General features: G+C 52.7%; 1 protein-coding gene across 4 annotated transcripts in view; it reads left to right on the forward strand.

Moving 5' to 3' along the window:
• Positions 1-281: 281 nt before the first annotated feature.
• The window catches only part of PDE4A (phosphodiesterase 4A), a 41,857-nt gene continuing 21,590 nt past the window's right edge, over positions 282-20,548 (forward strand). The window contains exons 1-2 of one of the 4 annotated variants that reach the window (XM_036459566.2): positions 282-793; positions 7,714-7,773. In XM_036459566.2, coding sequence (XP_036315459.1) covers positions 486-793; positions 7,714-7,773 — 368 coding nt within the window. In that variant the 5' untranslated portion in view covers positions 282-485. Of the gene's footprint in view, positions 800-7,410; positions 7,774-8,957; positions 9,338-20,548 lie in introns of those variants that run through there. The other 3 variants (XM_036459561.2, XM_036459564.2, XM_036459562.2) reach the window with 3 other exon arrangements.

Here is a 20,548-nt window from a genome sequence, read left to right on the forward strand (position 1 = left end):
TTTAACTCCTTCCTGCCGGGGCGCGCCGCTGCGAGGCCGGGCGCTCCGGAGAGAACCGCGCTCCCGCGCCCCCTCCCAGCCCGGAACGGGGCTCCGCGTGGGCGGGAAGGGCCCCCCTCCTCGGGTGACCGCCCCCCACTGGTCGGGACCGAGGAGGAGGGGGGCGGCGCTGACAACCACGGCGGGCGGGGAGCGGGGAGGGGCGGGACGGGGCGGGGAACCGGAGCTGGCGCCGAACCCGGCGCCCAGCGCGGAGAGCGCTGCCGGGCACGGAACGGAGCGCCGAGCACAGGCTGGCAGCTTTGGCGCCCGGCCCGGGGGCATCGGCCCTTCGCGCCCCCGGGTCTATCCCCGGGGTGCCATGGCCCCGCCGAGGCCGGGCGCACCCTCGGGGCCCTGGGGGCTCCGGCGCTCACGCGGCTGAGTAGGGTGCAGCGTGGAGAAGAGGCCGGGGCCCCCCGGAGTGCAGGTGGGGGGCCGGCGACATGGAGCCCCCGGCCGCCTCCTCTGAGAGGAGCCTGTCTCTGTCTCTGCCCGGGCCCCGGGAGGGTCAGGCCACCCTGAAGCCGCCTCCCCAGCACCTGTGGCGGCAGCCGCGAACCCCGATCCGTATCCAGCAGCGCGGCTACTCGGACAGCGCCGAGCGCGCGGAGCCGGAGCGGCCGCCACACCGACCCATGGAGCGCGCCGACGCCGTGGACACCGGCGACCGGCCCGGCTTGCGCACGTCCCGCATGTCCTGGCCCTCGTCCTTCCACGGCACGGGCGGCGGCGGCGCGGGCGGAGGCGGCTGCCGGCGGTAAGACTCTCCGCGATGGACGCGCGCGGAGCGGATAGGCGCGCGGGAACGGTGCAACGCGCCCCGCTGGCCGCAGGGGGCGCTGTGGTGCGGCCGGGGGTCAGTGTGACTGGCGGGGGTAGGGATAGGAGAGTTCTGCTGCGGGAGTAGCTGGGATCCGGCCCCTGGTGGTGCCCTCTGTCCATCCGAGGGTTACTGAAGCCCATCCTCGGGTTGACTCAGGGGGGCCATGCTGCGTGGGGTGACAATCACAGGGTCTGGGTTGAGGGCTGCAGCTTTAGGGGTCTGCATTCCTAACTGGTGGCGTGCAGGACAGTGGTTAGGCTGGCACCACTTCAAGGGGCTTTCCTGGAAGCACTGTACTGAAAGCTATAATAGATTAACTGTGTTTGGGGATGTCCTAAGGGCGCTCTTTGGTGGTGGTGGGGGGGGGGGCACCTGCTAGGACCAATGTTTCTTCCAGGCCGAGGGGCTCTCAGGGTTCTTGGAGGGGGTGGAGGACAATGTGGAATGGGGGTGTTTGTGGACTCCCTCTGCAGCAGGTGGAGGAAGAAACCCAGAGAGGGCCTCTTTGGGGAGCACTGTGTTGGGGGCTGTGTGCTAGAGGGAGCCCCCTTCTCAGGGCGGGAGAATCAGGTTCAGCCGCTGTGCAGAGGAGGGAGATGGGCGTAGGGGGTGCTCAGTCTCAGCACCCTTGCCTCCCCCGGTGACAGTGTAGTGAGGGGGGGTGCTGGGCTGTCTCCGCTGTATCCTCTCCCTGGCCTGACGTTGCTCCGGCTGTTGGGGTGTGCCCAGCTGTGGCTGGATAGGGCTTCTGAGGTCCTGTGATTGTAACATGGGGCTGCGTGTCCTCCCAGGACAGTGACTTTGCGACTGTGTGCTTCTGGGGCAGTGACCGTGGTGGCTGTCTGTGCTCCCAGGGTGTGGCGGTGATTGTGTCACTGACCGTGTTGTTGGGAGGCTGTGAGCGTGCCTGCCCCCCTCGCAGTGGCCATGACGGTGTGTGTGTGTGCGCTCCTGGGACAGGGATTGTGGCCGTGCATGTTCCTGGGATGCAGTGACGGTGGCAAGGGGCACGCTCGCAGGACGATGTGATTGTGTCAGCAGGACTGTCTGTTCTCCCTGAGACGCCGAGATTGAGATGTCTGCCCTCTGCTGCCCGGGCGCCCTGTGTGGGAGTCAGTGCTCTGCCTCTCGGGGTGCTCCTGAACGCCCGGTGTGCTGTCCTCTCACCGGCTGGTGTTCTGGTGGCGTTTGACGGTGCGTGCTCTGGTGACATGCGTGACTGACAGCTGGGACCGTGGTTTGCTTGCCCCCCTCCCCCATGAGTACCCCTTTGTTTGGAACATCGCTAAGACATTTTAGCCTCTCACTTCGGGAATTCCCGAGGGAGGTCCGTGTAGGGTAGGCTCTTGCCCTACTGTTCTAGCTCTGGGGACCTCTAGCAGGCACCGCAGCCCCCAGGGCCTCCTCCGCCCACCTCCGTTTGGGACACATCCAGCCACAGAACCTTTTCCCAGGAAGCGATCGTCACAGGCTCCTCACACACAGCCTGCTGCTTCCCAAAGGGAATTGGAGAGGAGCTGGAGGAAAACAAAACTGGAATCAACAGGAAATGCCAAGACCAAAGGCAGCACGCCAGCGGTCACTGTCCTGAGAGATCAGGGAGGGGGTGGGGTGCAGAAGGAGGAACTGGACCCTAACCCCTTTTAAGTCCTCCCAGCCCCCGCTAGGACTCCGCTGGCCTGGTCACTGGGGTATTGACTCTCGGGGCACGGGGGACCGTGGCTAAGTGCTAATCATCATCATCTTAGTGGCATCTGTCTCGGGCGGGCTCCATGGGAGAGAATTTTTCACAAGTCCTCATCCCTGCCTTTTGAGATAGTCCTGTTGGACAGATGGGGAAACTGAGGCGTAGAGTGGCAAAGACCCTGCTTTTTGCCCAAGCTCACACAACCAGGAAATGGTAAAGCTGAGATGCCAATACAGGGCCTGTCTGACGGCCAGTGTGTCCTGGCACAAGGCCTCGCCCTCTCTGCGCCTCCATTTCCCCGTTTGTAAAGTGGGACTGTTGTCATCACTGCCCTATGGGGGTCGCTTTGAGAGTGCTGTGAGATCGGAGATGCGTGTAAAGGACTTAAGGTAGTGACCCAATAGCTAGTTACTCAGGGACCTGGATTCTGGAGCGGGGGGTGAGGCCTGCATGGAACCTGTTTCTCCAGGCTGGGAAGAAAAAACAGGAACCCCAACCACATCCCTCAGAGACTGGGGTTTCTGTTTCACTGTGGCCTGTGCAGCCTCCAGGGGCTGTGGCAGGAGGGAGGGCACTGGTGCCAGACAGAGGGAGGAAGGGGGAACTGAGAGACCTCCAGTGGGAACCTTGCTCTTTTATTATAGAAAGGGCCTCTGCCAGTCCAGTTCTCCAGACAGGGGATTTACCAGTGCACACACGGGGTTCCACCACTTCCCACCTTTTTGGAATTCATGCAGCCACCAAAAAGGAGGTCCAAAGAGCCTTCCAGACTTCAGTCCTAGGAACCCCCAGAGAGAGGGCCCTGCCCCCATCCGAGATGGCATCCACACTGCACAGACCCCTCCGGAGCTGGAGATGTAGGAGACTGTGCTCCTGGCGCCCTGCGGGGCTGAGTCACGGCACCGCCACGATCTGTCAAGAGGCGGATGGAGCTGGAGGAAGAGAAGGACTCTGGTGGTTGGGGGCGGGGGTGGGGGAGGGGGTAGCTTGCCTTCATTGAGAGTGGAGCCGACGGTATCGACTGCCCCATTTTGGGACATTCCCCTCCGAGGGGGTCGCTGCCTGGCTCCAGGAAGGGGTGGAGGCAGCCCGACCGGGGTCTCTCTCTGGCGGGTGGTCTCTGTACCCATCGGGGTCCTCGCCTCCCCTTGCTTCTGGCGCTCCCAGGTCCCTGGATGTGCGCTGGGCGCACATGTCTCCGCGCGCCCCCTGCTGGACGACGGAAGAGGCACAGGCATTGCTAAGAGTGCTCTCAAGAGTCCGGACCTGCCTCTCGGGCTTGTCCCTGAAGGAACAAAGTCGCCACTGCCGCGGCGCCCCCGTATTATTATTTCATGATTATTGAGCTCCTCGGAATGCGGGCGCCAAGCCGGCCGACCGCAGGCTACCCATGAGGTCTGCTCCTTCCCGGGGTGTGTTGGGACCGGGCCGCCATCCCCATCCTCTACCCAGCACGCTGGACAGCGCCGCCTGGCGGAGAGAGAGGAACTTGGCGGAAAAGTTGAGAACGCGGAGCTCCGGCCTGGCCTCCGCCTGCTGGTCCACATCCACGTCAGGGCCTCCTAACACCAACTTGGGTTTTAACTCCCAGCATCTTCGTCTTTCCATTCCTGCCGAGGAAACAGAGACGAAGTGGCTCGCCCTAGGTCACACAGCCAGGAGGGGCGGGATTGGGGTTAAGAACCAGATCTCCTGGACTCCAGAGCAGTGGGTGAGATTCAGATTGTGCCCCTGCCCTTTTGCTCTGTGTGACCAGGGGCCAGAGATCAGGTCTCTCTGGGCCTCCGAGTTAGATCTGCTGTGTTAAGGCTGAGATGGCTGACCTCAGGTCTGGGCCATCCAGAGCTGGTGTTTTGAGAACTGCACTTCCTTAAAATGACTTCAGCAAAGAGAAGCTGAAGAGGCCACACCACAAGCCCAGGCCCTGTCACAGGGTGACTGCAAGCCCCTCTGAGTTGCAGAAACCAGGGCTTTGGGTCTGCAGGAGCCACAGACTGGCGGGGTGAGGACAGAGTTTGGGGGGCATCTGGACCCACTGTTTTCATTCTCCAGTAAACGTTCCAATCCAGCCTTTGCCCTTAACTTGTTGTGTGACCTTGGGAAAGGACTCAACCATCGGAGCCTCCGTTTCCTCATCTGTCACGGGGCTATTATTGATTGAGGATCTTCAGGCTGTGACATAAGACGTAAGAGACAGGTGCAGTCTGTGGCTGCAGTTCTCAGACTAGTGGGTGAGGAAGACACAGCAAACAAAGGGATAATGATCATTCCAGATGGTGACCCAGGGGACATGAAGAAAAGAGGGGCCCTGGGGACAGGGAAGGCCTTTCTGAGAAGGTGACATTTGAGCAGAGACCTAAATGAAGTGAGAGGGGGGTGGCATGTGGGTGTCTGAAGGGTGAGGGTGATAAGCAGAGGGAACAGCCAGTACAGAGTTCCTGAGGTAGGAATGTGTCTGATATGTTGGAAGCAAAACAGGGAGGCAAGTGAGGCCAGGGCAGAGTGAGGCAGGGGTGAGTGAAGGGACATGGGGCAGAGAGGTGATGGGGCAGCTTGTGTCAGGGCCTTGTGAGCCCGGTCAAGGTTGGCTGTTTACATCTGACTTCCTAGGAAGGGACAAAGCTCCCGGGCTGGAAGGCAAGTGAACTGTGAAGGACCTAGTAGCTAAAATTCCAGTTCCTGGAGCCAGACAACTGAATTTACAACCCAGGTCTGTTCCTTCCGAGCTGGGTGACCCTGGCCAAGTCACTTCCCCTCTCTGGGCCTTGGTTTTCCCATCTCTAAAATGGGCCTGTAAGGAATCTATCCCATAAGTCTGACGTGCGGGTTCAGCAAAAACAATTCAGGGGAGTCTAAGGGCAGGTCAACGTGAATGTCTTTCCTAGGTTTGTTGTACTTGGACCCAGAGCGAGAAGCAATCTGTCCCCCCAGGGGGCCTGTGGCAATGGCTGGAGACATTTTATTTATTTGACGGGGTGCTTTTGTCATCTAGTAGGTAGAGACCAGGGATTCTGCTTCTACTACCGTACAAGCACACAGGACTGCCCCTCCTCCCCCAGGACAAAAGATTAACAGGCACCAAATGTCAATAGGGCCCATGGGAAACCATGCATTCCCAGTTAGAAACATCGATGGGAGAGAGCACCTCCTACTGGGGATGTGCCCGCAGCCAAGGTACATGCCCTTGACTGGAATCGAACCTGGGACCCTTCAGACCACAGGCGAAGCTCTAACCACTGAACCAAACCAGCTAGGGCCATAAATGTTTTATCAAATAATAATAATAATTGTAACTAACATTTAGTGAGTATTTACTATGCCTAGAACCTTTTACTTGTCCACCCATGAGATGTGTAGTATTATTCCCATTTTACATCTGGGAAAACTGAGGCTTAGTGAAATGAAGTGACTGTCCCAAGGTCAAATGACTAAGTGCCAGGGGCCAGACTTCAGCCTGGGCCATCCGACTCTAGGCCCCATGACAGTGGGTCAACAGGTAGAAAGGCATTTGCAGAGGTGGTAGCCTAAGATAGAGATTTGCACACTTTTTTTTTTTAAATTTAAAACAAGCTTTCCCAACCCCTAAAAGCCACAAACACACTGGAGTAAGCGCCAGGATTGTAACCAGTTGCCTGACCAAGGGTGTTGCCTCTCTGACCCTCAGTTCCCTCGTCTGTGTAAGAGGGTACCGAGCCCCCCAGAGTTCAGTGGCTGGGCATGCAGAGCCACCTGGGGGGGGGGAGTCCCTCTGCCTGTGTACTACTGGGCCTGCGCGGGAGTCAGCACTGAGGGGAGGCTGGGTTCCTGGGGCCACCTAATGAGCTGTGGGGGCCCCAATCCTAAGGGGTGCCTCAGAAATTCTAAGGAGTGTCCTGGGGCTGTGAGCACTCTCCGATCTCCTAGGGATGCCACGAATGAAGGGAGGTATTCTGGTGGGTCACCCAGGGTTATGGTGCTGCTTGATGCTGGGAGTATAGCTAGGGTTGTAGAACTGTCTCAGGAGTTTTGGAGGAATCTAGCTGTACCTCTGGGTTTTGGGGGCACCCCAGGATTTTTGTGGCATCCATGTTATAGGAGCACCACCCCCTGAATCTAAAGGCGACTCCTGAGATTATGGGGGGGGGGGCGTCTCTGCATTTGGAGCCACTCAGGGGCTGGGGGACCTCTGAGAGACTGTGGAGGCATCCCTGGGGCCTGGAGGGACCTGAGCTTCCAAGGCCCTACATGCTCTTGTCTGTGGGGATGGCTAGTGACTAGGGGACTCAGTGGTATTCTGGGGGTCTCTGCATGATTCAAAGATGGCGGGAGTGTTTAGGGGGTGCGGGGGACATCAGGGGACTGCAGCAGTGGTCCTGGGATCTAGGTGAAGGGGTCTCTCGGGTTCTCAAAGCACTACTGTCATTTGTAGGTGCATCCTGGATGCGTGGGGTGCCCCTGAGGTTTGTGAGGATGTCTCATTAACAATGAGGACACTCCTAGGGGGCATCTGGGTGGCTTTGGAAGTGTCCTCTGGGTCTGCGGGGGCCCTCTCGGAACCCAGGGGTTGGGAGGTATTTTTGGGTTGTGTGGGGGCATCTCAGGGATATTGGGGCCACTCTCTGGAATTGTGGAGGTGGCTGAGGAACGCTGGGGACGCCCCTGAAGCCTGTGGGGTCTCTCAGTGCCACAGGAGATTGTGAGAGCACCCCAGAGACGTCGGGGGCGTGCCAGGTGTCTGTAGAGATGCTTCGAGATGGTGAGGACAACTGAGAGCCCGCGGGCGCGGGCGGGGGCCCTGAGGTCTGTGGGGTGTCCCCGCGGCAGCCCTGCGGGCCGGCCCAGGCCCGCCCCGCCCCGGGGGCGGCCCCAGCGGGAAGCCGGAAGGGCCAAGGCGGCCGGGCGGGGTGGGCCCCGGGGCTGGGCGGCCGGCCTGCGTGGGCCACCCGGCGGGACGGGCGGCGCCGCTCCCCAGCGCCCACCGAGGCCCGGCCGCCCGCGTCCCCGCGGCCATGGCCCGGCCGCGCCGCCTGGGCTGCATCCCGGAGCTGCGGCTGGCGGCCTTCCCGGCGGCGGCGGCCGAGGACGAGGCGTTCCTGCCGGAGCCCCGGGCCCGGCGCGCGCCCCGCTGGCCGCGCTCGCCGCCCTCCTCGCCCGTCTTCTTCGCCGGCGCCTCCCCGACGTCCCGCCGGCGCCTCCGGCTGCTCCGCGGCTCCCAGGACGGCGGCCGCCCGGCGGGGGCCGGGTAAGTGCGCCCGGGCGGGCTCGCGTCCCCGCGTCGGTGTCTGAGTTCGCGGCCGCCTCTGCCCAGCCTCATTCTTCCTCTTCCGTCGTCAGAGGCAGCGATAGAAATCGGCTGATAGGAGACGGCTGATAGGGCATGCAGTAGGCGCTCAGTAAACGCTACCGGCCTTTCCCAGTTCCTGTGCAGACCTGAGTCTGCGGCGGCCAGGCTTTGGGGGGACCGACCTGCCGCCCCGGGTGATCCGGGGACGCTCGGTCCGCTCCGTGGCCTCAGTCTACCGGCCTGTGCAATGGGCCAGCGCGCGCACCGGGCCGGAGGGCGAACTGAATTCCCGCCCAGGCTGGACCCCGGGGGCTGGGCTGTAGGGGCGGGCACACTGGCGGCCCCATCCCGTCCGGCTTGTCCGGCTTCCCCGGTGCCCCTGTATCCTGGCAGCCCGAAGGTGGGCACCGGCCGGAGCTGGGCTTCTCCTCTATCCTCACTCGCCTCAGGCGCTTGTTGAGAACCAGAGTCCGGAGACACAGCCCGGGAGAGGGCGTGGCGGGGCCCGGAGCGGACCCAGCGGGGGAGATGGGGGCAGGGTAGGAAGGGGAGGGGGGGGGTCGGGGCGGGAGTAGGGGCAGGGGATCAGGTCCTCTCTCTGGTTTCTCTCAGCGTCTCTGTCTCCCCTTCTCTCTCTCTCTCTCTTATATATTTTATTGATTTTTCACAGAGAGGAAGAGAGAGGGATAGAGAGTTAGAAACATCGATGAGAGAGAATCATCGATCAGCTGCCTCCTGCACACCCCCCACTGGGGATGTGCCAGCAACCAAGGTACATGCCTCTGACCAGAATCGAACCTGGGACCTTCAGTCCGCAGGCGACGCTCTATCCACTGAGCTAAGGCGGTTTCGGCTCTCTGTCTCTCTGTCTCTGTTCTGACCCCCCAGCTCCAGCTCCCCGGCCTCCGCCGTCCCTCCCCCCACCGGACCCCGCGCTCCGCCGGCGGGAGGGCGTCTTGTCCCTCCGGGAGCGCCGGGCGCCCGGAGGGAGCCTTCCAGAGGCGCAGCTCGACGTCAGGATGGGGAGGGGGTGAGGGCGGGGCCGGAGGCCGGGGCGGGGTGGGGGGCGGTGGGCCCGGAGCCTGGTAAACCCGAGCTCCGGGCAACCCGCCCCCTCCCGCCCAGGCCCGGGGGGAGGAGGCCGCGGGAAGGGTGCGCAGAGCTGCGCCGGGCTCAGCGGAGGAGGCAGGCGCCGAGCCCAGCGCCGGGCGCTGCGGACGGAGGACACCGGGACGCCCATGGCCTGGGAGGGCACCCGGAGGGCGGGTGTGAAGGCGGTGCCAGCGGCCCCGGGCCCCGCGGGCCTGGAGAAAAGCATTCGCTGCCCCGCGGCGCGCGCCCCCGGCCCCATGCGCGCCCGGAGCCGGAGGGCGCTGGGCTCCCCGGCGCTGCACGGCAGCCCGCCGCCCGGCAGGCCCCGGCGCCCTGCCCTGGCGCTGCCCTTGGTGAGCCCCGAGTCCCCGCTCCACTTCTCCTTCAGTGACGAGGACACCTGCTGGCGCTCTCCAGGCAGATCCCTCAGGTGGGTGGCCCGAGGCCGTGCCCTCCTGTCCCACCAGAGGGCTCTGGATGCGAAGGTGGGGTGCCCCGTCTGCCTGGGGGAGTCTCCAGAGTGGTTTACAGCGTCTGCCTGGAGCTCCCCCCCTACCTTACCCCGTTTCTAAACGTCTGGGTGCTTCTGAGGGCTTCCTGCAAGCGGTGGCTCATGAAAATAGGTGCTGGGTCCTGCCCCCTTTCTGCCCACTCCGGATGGGATCCCTTCACCCTCTTTGTGCCCCTAACCCTGGACTTTTGGCACTCGCCCTGGCAGCAAGTAAAAGTGTCCAGCGTCACCTGGGCTCCACTCCCAGGCCGCGGGCCTCCCGCCAGGTCCCTCAGGCCTTACCCTTCCTCCCTCCTTGCTGGGGCCGCCAGGCTGAAAGCCAGGCTGGGGTGGGTGTGGGCGGGGCTTCCTGCTGGAACTCCCGGAGGGGAGTGAGGATCCACCGGACAGGGGTAGAGGAGCAGCTTTTAAACCCTCAGAATTCTTGGGGTACTCCAGCAAGGTTCTCGCTCCCCTCCAGCTACCTCCTCAGATAGCTGGACACACTCATGCTCCCCAGCAAGGACACATACACTTCACATACACAGCCATACATGACATAAACAGCATGCCCACACACAGGGCAGTCGGGGTTGACCCACGGCCACGGTGACACGCAGACCACAGAAACCCCGGCCTGTGGAGCCATGTATAAGACCACACTGCTTGCAGGAACACACTCTCACTGCAACACATACCCAGGCCCGCTTCCCACCTGCCCGTGGCCACACACAGGAGCACACCGCATACCCCTCAGGAGGCAGGGACAGTCTCGGCACAGGTGCACCCTCCCAAACCCTCAGGTCTCGGAGACATACAGACCCACACAGGCGCCGTCAACACCCAGACCCCACTCACACACACAGACATGCAAATCCACACGGACAACCCGCATGCACACGGATGCCTCTGACACCCCCTCTGACTCACACACGCACAGACCCTTCTCCCACACCTAACCCCACTAGCTGCTGTGTCACTAGCACCACGCGCCTGCCTGGCAGATACACACCGGCACCCGCCCTTAACCTCCACGTGACCTTCACAAAGCAAATGCCAGGCCTTTCCATAAAGGCTGCCTGGCACCTCCTGCGACGGAGTCCGTTGGAGTGGGGCAGAGCCTGGGGAGCTGCCAGGCTGCCTGGAGGAGGGGTGGGGGGGGGGGGGAACAGACATCCAGTGATTTAGCGTGCTTTGTAGCTTTGAGCCTGGCTCCCCGGGTTGGCATCCTTGCTCTGTCACTAGCCACATTATTCATGCTCTCTGTGTCTCAGTTTCTCTCTCTCTCTCCAGAAAATGGGGATGAGTGCGTGTCCACGCAGAGCACAATGCTGGAGCATATGGCATTCCAGAGCAGCTGGCTACTTTCATTGTTGTTATGATTTTTACCAACTGGGATATCTCCCCCTCTCATTGCCACATCCGTCCCCTCACCCCAGTGTGTTTGTTTCCCAGTGGCTCCTGCAGCAGAACTTTCTGAAGCTTGGATCTGCCCCCCCCCCCCCGGGGCCGGCACGGCCCTCCGAGGCCCAATTTGATGTTCAAAAGCCCCGGGGGACGGGACTAGAAGCCCCGGAGGGGTGGAAGCAGGTAGCAACTTCACCTGAGAATGCAGCCAAGCGGTCAGCCTGTCCCAGGGGGAGCCTTGGGCAGCTCATTTCCCTTCTGATGGAGCGCCTGGGCATGTGGCTGTGACGTCAGGGCCTGTTGGCTGTCCTTGACAAGAGTGTGGCTTTGGGTCCCATTGGGACATTCCCAGTGCAGCCTCTAGCCTGATTCTTGGGTCACCCTGACTCCCCACAGCCTGGGGGTCCAAGGCTGGGGGGTCGCTGAGACCCCCTCATTCTCAGGCTGCAGCGGAACAGGCCTAATGTTCTCCTGCGTGCCTTTCTGCCGCCTGGGGACATGGCTCCTGGAAGCACAAACAGTGGGGCCCCCCCGGGAGCATCTTCCCATCCTGCCTCTGGGCTCCTGCTTGCAGTGAGCTGAGTCCCCTGGGGCCGCGGTATCTACCGGAGATGCTGGTTGGTTGCCCTCTGGGGCTGGGGTCTCACCTTCCCTAAAGAGCACTTCAGTTCCCGGGCAGCGCAGGGGTCCTCTGCATAGATATGCTCCGCCTCTTTCTCAGTGGCGCTCAGCAGAGTCAGAAAATCCAGGCTGGGCCTTGGGAGACAGGACGTGATTCTCAGGTAATGAGGCTACCAATCCCTCGCCCGTCTTTTCGTCGAACCAGGATGTACACAGACTCCACATCACGGAGCTGGTAAGAGACATACTGGGTTCATGTCTATAAGGCACTCGGTGCCACAGCAAGCACTCAGGGTCTTGTTATTTTTACTCTACACCTAAGAGGATTTAACCCGGGACCCAGCACACAGCAGGCGCTCAATAAGTGGGCATTATCACCAGAGGCTCCAGCTCATGATTAGGTAATTCCATCTTAAGAAAGAATGTGTGTGTGTGTGTGTGTTTTTAAAGATGAACATATACTAAATTAACCCTTTTTATACACATCTGCATTATGTTGTTTTGCAATTTATTTATTTATTTATTTATTTACTAGAGGCCCAGTGCACAAATTAGTGCACGGGTGAGGTCCCTCGGCCTGGCCTATGGGGGGAGGGGCTGGCAGGCAGAGGGGGGAGGGGAGAAGAGACTGTAGGAGGTTGGCTGTGGGAGCACACTGACCACCAGGGGGCAGCTCCTGCATGGAGTGTCGCCCCCTGTTGGTCAGTGAGCATCATAGCACTGGTCAACCGGTTGTTCGGTTGTTTGTGGTAACAGTTGCTTAGGCTTTTATATATTAGATTTATATTAAAAAAATTTTATGTTGGCATTATCGCGGGTGTCCCCCTTTTTCTCCTCCTTGCCCACCTCCATCACCCCCCTTAGCCTTCACCAACTATTGTCCATGTCCGTGGGATATGTATATACGTTCTTTAGCTAATCCCTTCACCTTCTTTATCCAGTCAGTCACCCCACACTCCTTCCCACGGGCACCAGCCAGTCTGCCCCAGGTATCCATGCTTCTGGTTTCGTTTTGTTTGTCAGTTATTTTTGTTCATTAGATTCCACACATAAGTGAGATCATATGGTATTTGTCTTTCTCTGACTGGTTTATTCGCTTAGCAAAATATTCTTCAGGCCCATCCATGCTGTCACAAAGGGTAAGAGATCCTTTTTTTTTTTTTTTACAGCCGCGTAGTATTCCATTGTGTAAATGTTCCACAGCTTTTGTATCCACTTATCAGCTGATGGGCACCTGGGCTGTGTCCGGGTCTAGGCTATTGTAAATAATGCTGCTATAAACATAGGGGTACATATATTCTTTCAGGTTGGTGTGTTGTTGCTGTTTTAAAATATATTTTATTGATTTTTTACAGAGAGGAAGGGAGAGGGATAGAGAGCTAGAAACATCAATGAGAGAGAAACATCAATCAGCTGCCGCCTGCACACCCCCTACTGGGGAAGTGCCCACAACCAAGGTACATGCCCTTGACCGGAATCGAACCTGGGACCTTTCAGTCCGCAGGCTGACACACTATCCACTGAGCCAAACCGGTTTCAGCCAGATTGGTGTTTTAGGATTGAAAATTTTTAAATTGTGATAAAATATAAATAACAAAATTTCACATTTTAACCATTTAAAATATATGTTTTATTGATTTTTAGAGAGTGGAAGGGAGAGCGATAGAGAGATCAAAACATTGATGAGAGCCGGGACCGGTTTGGCTCAGTGGATGGAGCGTCGGCCTGGGGACTGAAAGGTCCCGGGTTCGATTCCGGTCAAGGGCATGTACCTTGGTTGAGGGCACATCCCCAATAGGGGGTGTGCAAGAGGCAGCTGATCGATGATTCTCTCTCATGGATGTTTCTAACTCTCTATCCCTCTCTCTTCCTCTCTGTGAAAAATCAATGAAAAATCAATAAAATATATTTAAAAAAAAAAAAACATTGATGAGAGAAAAACATCATCGCTCAGCTACCTCCTGCACAGCCCCCCTGGGGATTGGGCCCACAATCCAGGTGGGAGATTGATCCAGTTACTTTGGTTCCTGGGTCAATGCTCAACCACTGAGCCAACCGTCTGGGCCCATTTTAACAATTTTTGAGTGTGCAATGCAGTATCATTAAGTTCCCTCACAATGTTATGCAACCATCACCACCATCCAACCCCAGAACTTTTTCATCCCGAACTGAAACCCTGTCCCCATGCAACACTAACTCCCCTTTCCCTCCTCCAGGCCTGGCACTCACTATTCTAACTGCTGTCTCTGTAAATCTGACTCCTTCAGGGACCTCATATGGGTAGAATTGCACAATTACACAATAAATTACATCATTTGTTGACTTGTCTTGGCACACTTGTCAAAAATCATTTGACCATATATGTGAGGGTTTATTTCTGGGCTCTCTATATTGGTCTGTTTGTCTTTTTGTATTTGGCTTATTTTATTTAGCATAATGTTTTCAAGGTTCATCCAACATCTATATATCTATCTATCTATCTATCTATCTATCTATCTATATATATATATATATATATAATCACTTTATCCATTCACCCATTGATGTACATGAGTTGTTTCCATTTTTTTAGCTCTTGTGAACAATGCTGCTATGAACATTGTTATACAAAAAACTGTTTGAGTCTTTGCTTTCAATTCTTTGGGGTGTACATACTTAGAAGTAGAATTGCTGGATTACATGGTAATTCTATGCTTACACTTTTGAGGAGCGGCCAAACCATTTTCCACCGTGGCTGTACCATTTTACATTCCCAGCAGCAATGCACAAGGACTTCAATCTCTCCATGTCATCACCAACACTTACTATTTTTCCTTTCTTGATAATAGCCATCCCAATGAGTGTGCAGTTGTATCTCACTGTGCTTGATTTGCATTTCCCTAATGACGAATGGTGTTGAGTATCTTCTCATGTGCATATTTGTCCATCTGTATATTTTTTTTGGAGAATTGTTTAGTTAAGTCCTTTATCCACTTTTTAATGTCATGGAGCTTCTAAGAGTTTTATAATTTTAGATCTTATGTTTAGGCCTTTGATATATTTCAAGTTCATTTTTGTATATGGTGTGAGGTAAGGATCCAACTTCGTTCTTTTGTATGAGATAACTAATTTCCCCAGCATTGTTTCTTAAAAAGACGATCTTTTTCCCAATAAATGGTCTTGGCATGTTTGTCAAAAATAATTTGATTATTGCCAAAACCATTTTGGCTCAGAGGATAGAGCATTGGTCTTCGGACTGAAAGGTCCCAAGTTCGATTCCGGTCAAGGGCATGTGCCTTGGTTGCGAGCACATCCCCAGTGGGGTGTGTGCAAGAGACAGCTGATCGATGATTCTCTCTCATCAATATTTCTAACTCTCTATCCCTCTCTCTTCCTTTCTGTAAAAAAATCAATAAAATATATTTTTGCCGAAACCGGTTTGGCTCAGTGGTAGAGCGTCAGTCTGCAGACTGAAAGGTTCCAGGTTCGATTCCAGTCAAGGGCATGTGCATTGGTTGCTGGCCCATCCTCGGTGGGAGGTGTGCAGGAGGCAGCTGGTCGATGTTTCTCTCTCGTCGACAGTTCTGGCTCTCTATCCCTCTCCCTTCCTCTCTGTAAAAAATCAATAAAATATATTTTAAAATAAATAAATAAAATATATTTTTTAAAAATAATAATAATTTGACTATATATGTGAGGGTTTATTTCTGGCCTCTCTAATCCATTCCATTGGTCTATAGGTCACTGGGTTTTTTAAAATGCTTTTATTGATTTTTAGAGAGAGGGAGAGGGAGAGAGAAACATTGACAGGCTGCCTCCTGCACACCCCTGCTGGGAATCGAGCTCAAAGCTTTGTCATGTTCCCTGACTGGGAATTGAACGGTGACCTCTTAGTTCATGGGTTAACACTCAACCATTGAACTACACTGACCGGGCAGGTTACTGGTTTATTATAAACAGTACAACTCAAGAGCAACCAGAGAGAAGAGATGTACAGGTATGGGTAGAGGCACATGGAGCTTCCACGCTCCCTCCAGGCATGTTACCCAATTGTGTATTCTTGCCTCCTTTGTCATAGATTAACTCATCATATAGGCAGTTTACTTCTTGGCTATCTGTTCTGTTCCATTGATCTGTGTGTCTGGTTTTTTTGTTTTTTGTTTTTTAATATATTTTATTGATTTTGTACAGAGAGGAAGGGAGAGAGATAGAGAGCTAGAAACATCGATGAGAGAGAGTCATCGATCAGCTGCCTCCTGCACACCCCCCACCGGGGATATGCCCGCAACCAAGGTACATGCCCTTGACCGGAATCGAACCCGGGTCCCTTCAGTCCCCAAGCCGACGCTCTATCCATTGAGCCAAACCGGTCTCGGCTGTGTGTCTGTTTTTATGCCAGTACCATGCTGGTTTAATTACTATAGCCTTGTAGTATAGTTTGATATTAGGTAGAATAATACCTCCAACTTGATTCTTCTTTATTAAGATTGCTGTGGCTATTAAGGGTCTTTTGTATTTCCCTATAAATTTTAAGATTATTTGTTCTAGTTCTGTGAAAAATGTTATTGGTATTTTGATAGAAATTGCTTTGAATCTATAGATTGCTTTGGGTAATACGGACATTTTAACTATATTAATTCTTCCTCTCCTAGAGTACACTATATGTTTCCATTTATTTGTATCTTCTTCAATTTCTTTCTTCAATGTCATAGTTTTCTAAGCACAGGTCTTTTACCTCCTTGGTTTAATTTATTCCTAGGTGGCCAGGACCAGTTTGGCTCAATGGATAGAGCATCGGCTTGGGGATTGAAGGGTCCCGGGTTCGATTCCGGTCAAGGGCATGTACCTTGCTTTCGGGCAGATCCCCAGTAGGGGGTGTGCAAGAGGCAGCTGATCGATGACTCTTTCTCATCGGTGTTTCTAACTCTATCTCTCTCCCTTCCTTTCTGTACAAAATCAATAAAATTAAAAAAAAAATTTAAATTTATTCCTAGGTGTTTTTTATATAATTGAAAATAGGATTTTTCCCTTAGTATATCTTTCTGATAGTTTGTTATTGATGCACAAAAATGCAACTGACTTTGAATATTAATTTTTGTGACCTGCTACTTTATTGAATTCATTTGTTAGCGCTAATAGTTTTCTTCAGTGTAATCTTTAGGGTTCTCTCTATCCAGTATAATGTCATTTGCAAATAATGACAGATATATTTCTTCCAATTTTTTTAATTTCTTTTTCTTGTCCAATTGCTGTGACTAGGACTTCCAACATTATGTTGAATAAAAGTGGTGATAATGGACATCTGCTCTTGTTCTTGATCTTTTTTTTTAAATAAATCTTTATTGTTCATATTATTACAAATGTCCCTCATTTCCACCCCCTCTATTGTTCCCCTCCACCAGGTTCCCACCCAACCCTCTGTCCTTTCCCCACCCCCCATTGTCCTCATCCATAGGTGCACAGTTTATGTTCAGTCTCTTCCCGCACCCCCACTCCCCTTTTCCCTGAGAATCGTCAGTCCACTCCCCTTCCATACCTCTGATTCTATTATATTCACCAGTTAATATTGTTCATCAGATTTTTTAATTCCCTTGGTTTTTAGATTCACTTGTTGATAGTTACCTATTTGTTGTTCATATTATAATTTTTATCTTTATTTTCTTTCTCTTCCTAAAGAACCCCCTTCAGCAATTCATATAATTCTGGTTTGGCTGTGAGGAACTCCTTTAGCTTTTTTTAATTTGTAAAGCTCTTTATCTGGCCTTAGATTCTGAGTGATAGCTTTGCTGGGTAGAGTATTTTTGGCTGCAGGTTCTTGTTATTCATCACCTTGAATATTTCTTGCCATTCCCATCTGGCCTGCATGGTTTCTATTGAGAAGTCAGCTGACAATCGTATGGGTGCTCCTTTATAGGTAACTACTTGCTTTTCTCTTGCTGCTTTAATATTTTCTCTTTGTCTTTTGCTCTTGGGATTTTAATTATGATTTGTCTTGGTGTGGTCCTCTTTGGATTCCTTTTGTTTGGGGTTATGTGCGCTTTCTGTACTTGTAAGTCTAATTCTTTCACCAGGTGGGGGAAGTTTTCTGTCACTAATTCTTTCCATATGTTTTTGGTATCTTGCTCTCTCTCTTCCACAGACCCACGCTCTATCCACTGAGCCAAACTGGTTAGGGCAATCATATGATTTTTTATCCTTAATTTTGTTTATGTGGTTTTATCATATTAATTTGCATATATTGAATTATCCTTGCATTGAAGAATAAATCCCACTTGATCATGGTGTATGATCTTTTTTTTTAAATATATTTTTATTGATTTTTTACAGAGAGGAAGGGAGAGAGATAGAGAGCTAGAAATGTCGATGAGAGAGAAACATCGACCAGCTGCCTCTTGTACACCCCCTACTGGGGATGTGCCTGCAACCAAGGTACATGCCCTTGACCAGAATCGAACCTGGGACCTTTCAGTCCGCAGACCGACGCTCTACCACTGAGCCAAACCGGTTTCGGCGGTATTTTTAATGTATTGCTAAATTCGATTTGCAAATATTTTGTTGAGACTATTTGCATCTATGTTCATCAGGGATATTGGCCTATCCTTTTTCTTTGTTGTAATTCCTCATTTTGGAATCCAGGTAATACTGACCTTGTACTAGTATAATGAACTTGGGAGCCTTCCTTCCTCTTGAATTTTTTGGGAATAGTTTGAGAAGGATGTTTGAATGTTGGGTAAAATTTACCTGTGAAGCCGTTACTCTTAGGACTTTTATTTTTGTGATTTTTTTTCTTTTCTTGCTGATCTGATTTTGTTAGTAGTTAGTCTGTTCAGATTTTTTATTTTCTCTTGACTCAGTCTTAGAAGATTGTAAGTTTCTTTATATATATATATATATATAATTGATTTCAGAGGTAGAGAGCTATAGAAACACCAATGGTGAGAGAGAATATTGACCAGCTGCCTGCTGCAAGGCCCCCACTGGGCACCGAACCCACAAACTGGGCATGTGCCCCGCCCGACCAGGAACCCAGCCAGTAACCTCCTAGTTCATAGGTCGATGCTCAACCACTGAGCCACACCTGCCAGGCTGATTATATGTTTCTAAACATTTAGCCATTTCTTCCAGATTGTCCAATTTGTTGGCATATAATTGTTCATAGTAATTCCTTCTTGTAAATCTTTGTATTTATGTGACATCAATGGTCATTTCTCCTCTTTCATTTCTGATTTTATTTATTTGGATCGTCTATCTTTTTTTTTCTTGATGAGTCTGGTTGAAGGTTTATCATTTTGTTTATCTTTTCAAAGGACCAGCTGTTAGTTTGATTGATCTTTTGTGAGTGTTGTGTGTGTTTTTTTACATTTTATTTTGTTTAGTTCCACTCTGATCTTTATTATTTCCTTCTTTCTGCTCACTTTGAACTTTGTTCTTCATTTTTGTGTTCCTTTTTGTTGAAAGGTTAGATTGCTTATTTGAGATTTTTCTTGGTTCTTGAAGTAGACCTGTAATACTCTTAGTCACTGTATCCCATAGATTTTTGGACCATTGTGTGTCTTTAAATATATACATGAGTGGCCAGATTATTATGATCTCTGAATGATAATAATCTGGCCACTCAGTGTATATCCTATATAATAAAAGGCTAATATGCAAATTGTCCCCTCAACCAGGAATTTGACCAGCAGGCAGGCAGTCAACTGCCCATGTCCCCTCCCCCTGGCCAGGCTGGCTGGATCCCACCCATGCACGAATTCATGCACCAGACCTCTATATATACTGAGTGGCCAGATTATTATGTGTTCAGAGATCATAATAATCTAGCCACTCAGTGTATATTTTCATTGATCTCAGAGAGGAAGGCAGAAGGAGAGGGAGAGGAAGAGGGAGAGGGAGAGGGAGAGGGAGAAGGAGAGGGAGAGGGAGAAGGAGAGGGAGAGGGAGAGGGAGAGGGAGGGGGAGGGGGAGAGGGAGAGGGAGAGGGAGGGGGAGGGGGAGAGGGAGAGAGAGACATCAATGATGAGAGAGAATTACTGATTGGCTGCCTCCTGCAAATCCCACCCCCACCTACCTAGGGATCAAGCCTGCAACAGGGATAAGTGCCCTGAGCCTCACCAACCAGATCATTGGGCCATTGTGCTTTTATTTTCATTTGTTTCAAGCTTTCTTTGGTTTCTTCCTTGAACTCATTGTTAACATCCTTCATTGTTTATTAGCACATTATTTAGCCTCCATGAGCTTGTGTTGTGTGTGTGTGTGTGTGTGTGTGTGTGTGTGTTTCTTATAACTGATTTCTAGTTTCATACATTGTGGTCAGAGAAGATGCTTGATATGATTTCAATCTTCCTAAATTTATTGAGACTGTGACCTAACATGTGGTCTATCCTGGAAAATGTTCCATGTATGCTTGAAAAGAATGCATATTGTGCTGCTTTGTGATAAAATGTTGTAGAAATAGCAATTAAACCTATCTGGTCTACAGGGTCATTTAAGGACACAGTTTCGTTGTTGATTTTCTGTCTTGATGATCTATCCATTGATGTCAATGGGGTGTTAAAGTCTCCTACAATTACTGTGTTCGATCTCTCCTTTTGTATTCATCAATATTTACTTTATATACTATTTAGGTGCTTCTACATTTGGTGTGTAAATGTTTACAAGGGTTACATCCTATTGTTGGATTGATCCCTTTATCATTATGAAATGTCCTTCTTTGCCCGGCTAGCATGACTCAGTGGTTGAATGCTGACCTATGAACCAGGAGGTTACAGTTCAATTCCTGGTCAGGAGGGTACATGCCTGGGTTGTGGGTTTGATCTCCAGTGGAGGGTATGCAGGAGGCAGCCTGTCAATGATTCTCATCATTGATGTTTCTCTCTCTCTCTCTCTCTCTTTCTCATTCTCTATTTTCCTCTGAAATCAATAAAAATATTTAAAAAAAAAAAAAAGAAATGTCCTTCTTTGTCTCTTGTTATGGCCTTTGGTCCACACCCCCCCCCCCATATATTTTATTGATTTTTTTACAGAGAGGAAAGGAGAGGGATAGAGAGTTAGAAACATTGATCAGCTGCTGGAATCGAACCTGGAACCCTTCAGTCCGCAGGCCTACCGTCTATCAACTAAGCCAAACCAGTTAGGGCTAGCCTT

This window comes from Pipistrellus kuhlii, unplaced genomic scaffold (assembly GCF_014108245.1).
Source record: "Pipistrellus kuhlii isolate mPipKuh1 unplaced genomic scaffold, mPipKuh1.p scaffold_m20_p_30, whole genome shotgun sequence".
NCBI lineage: Eukaryota > Metazoa > Chordata > Mammalia > Chiroptera > Vespertilionidae > Pipistrellus > Pipistrellus kuhlii.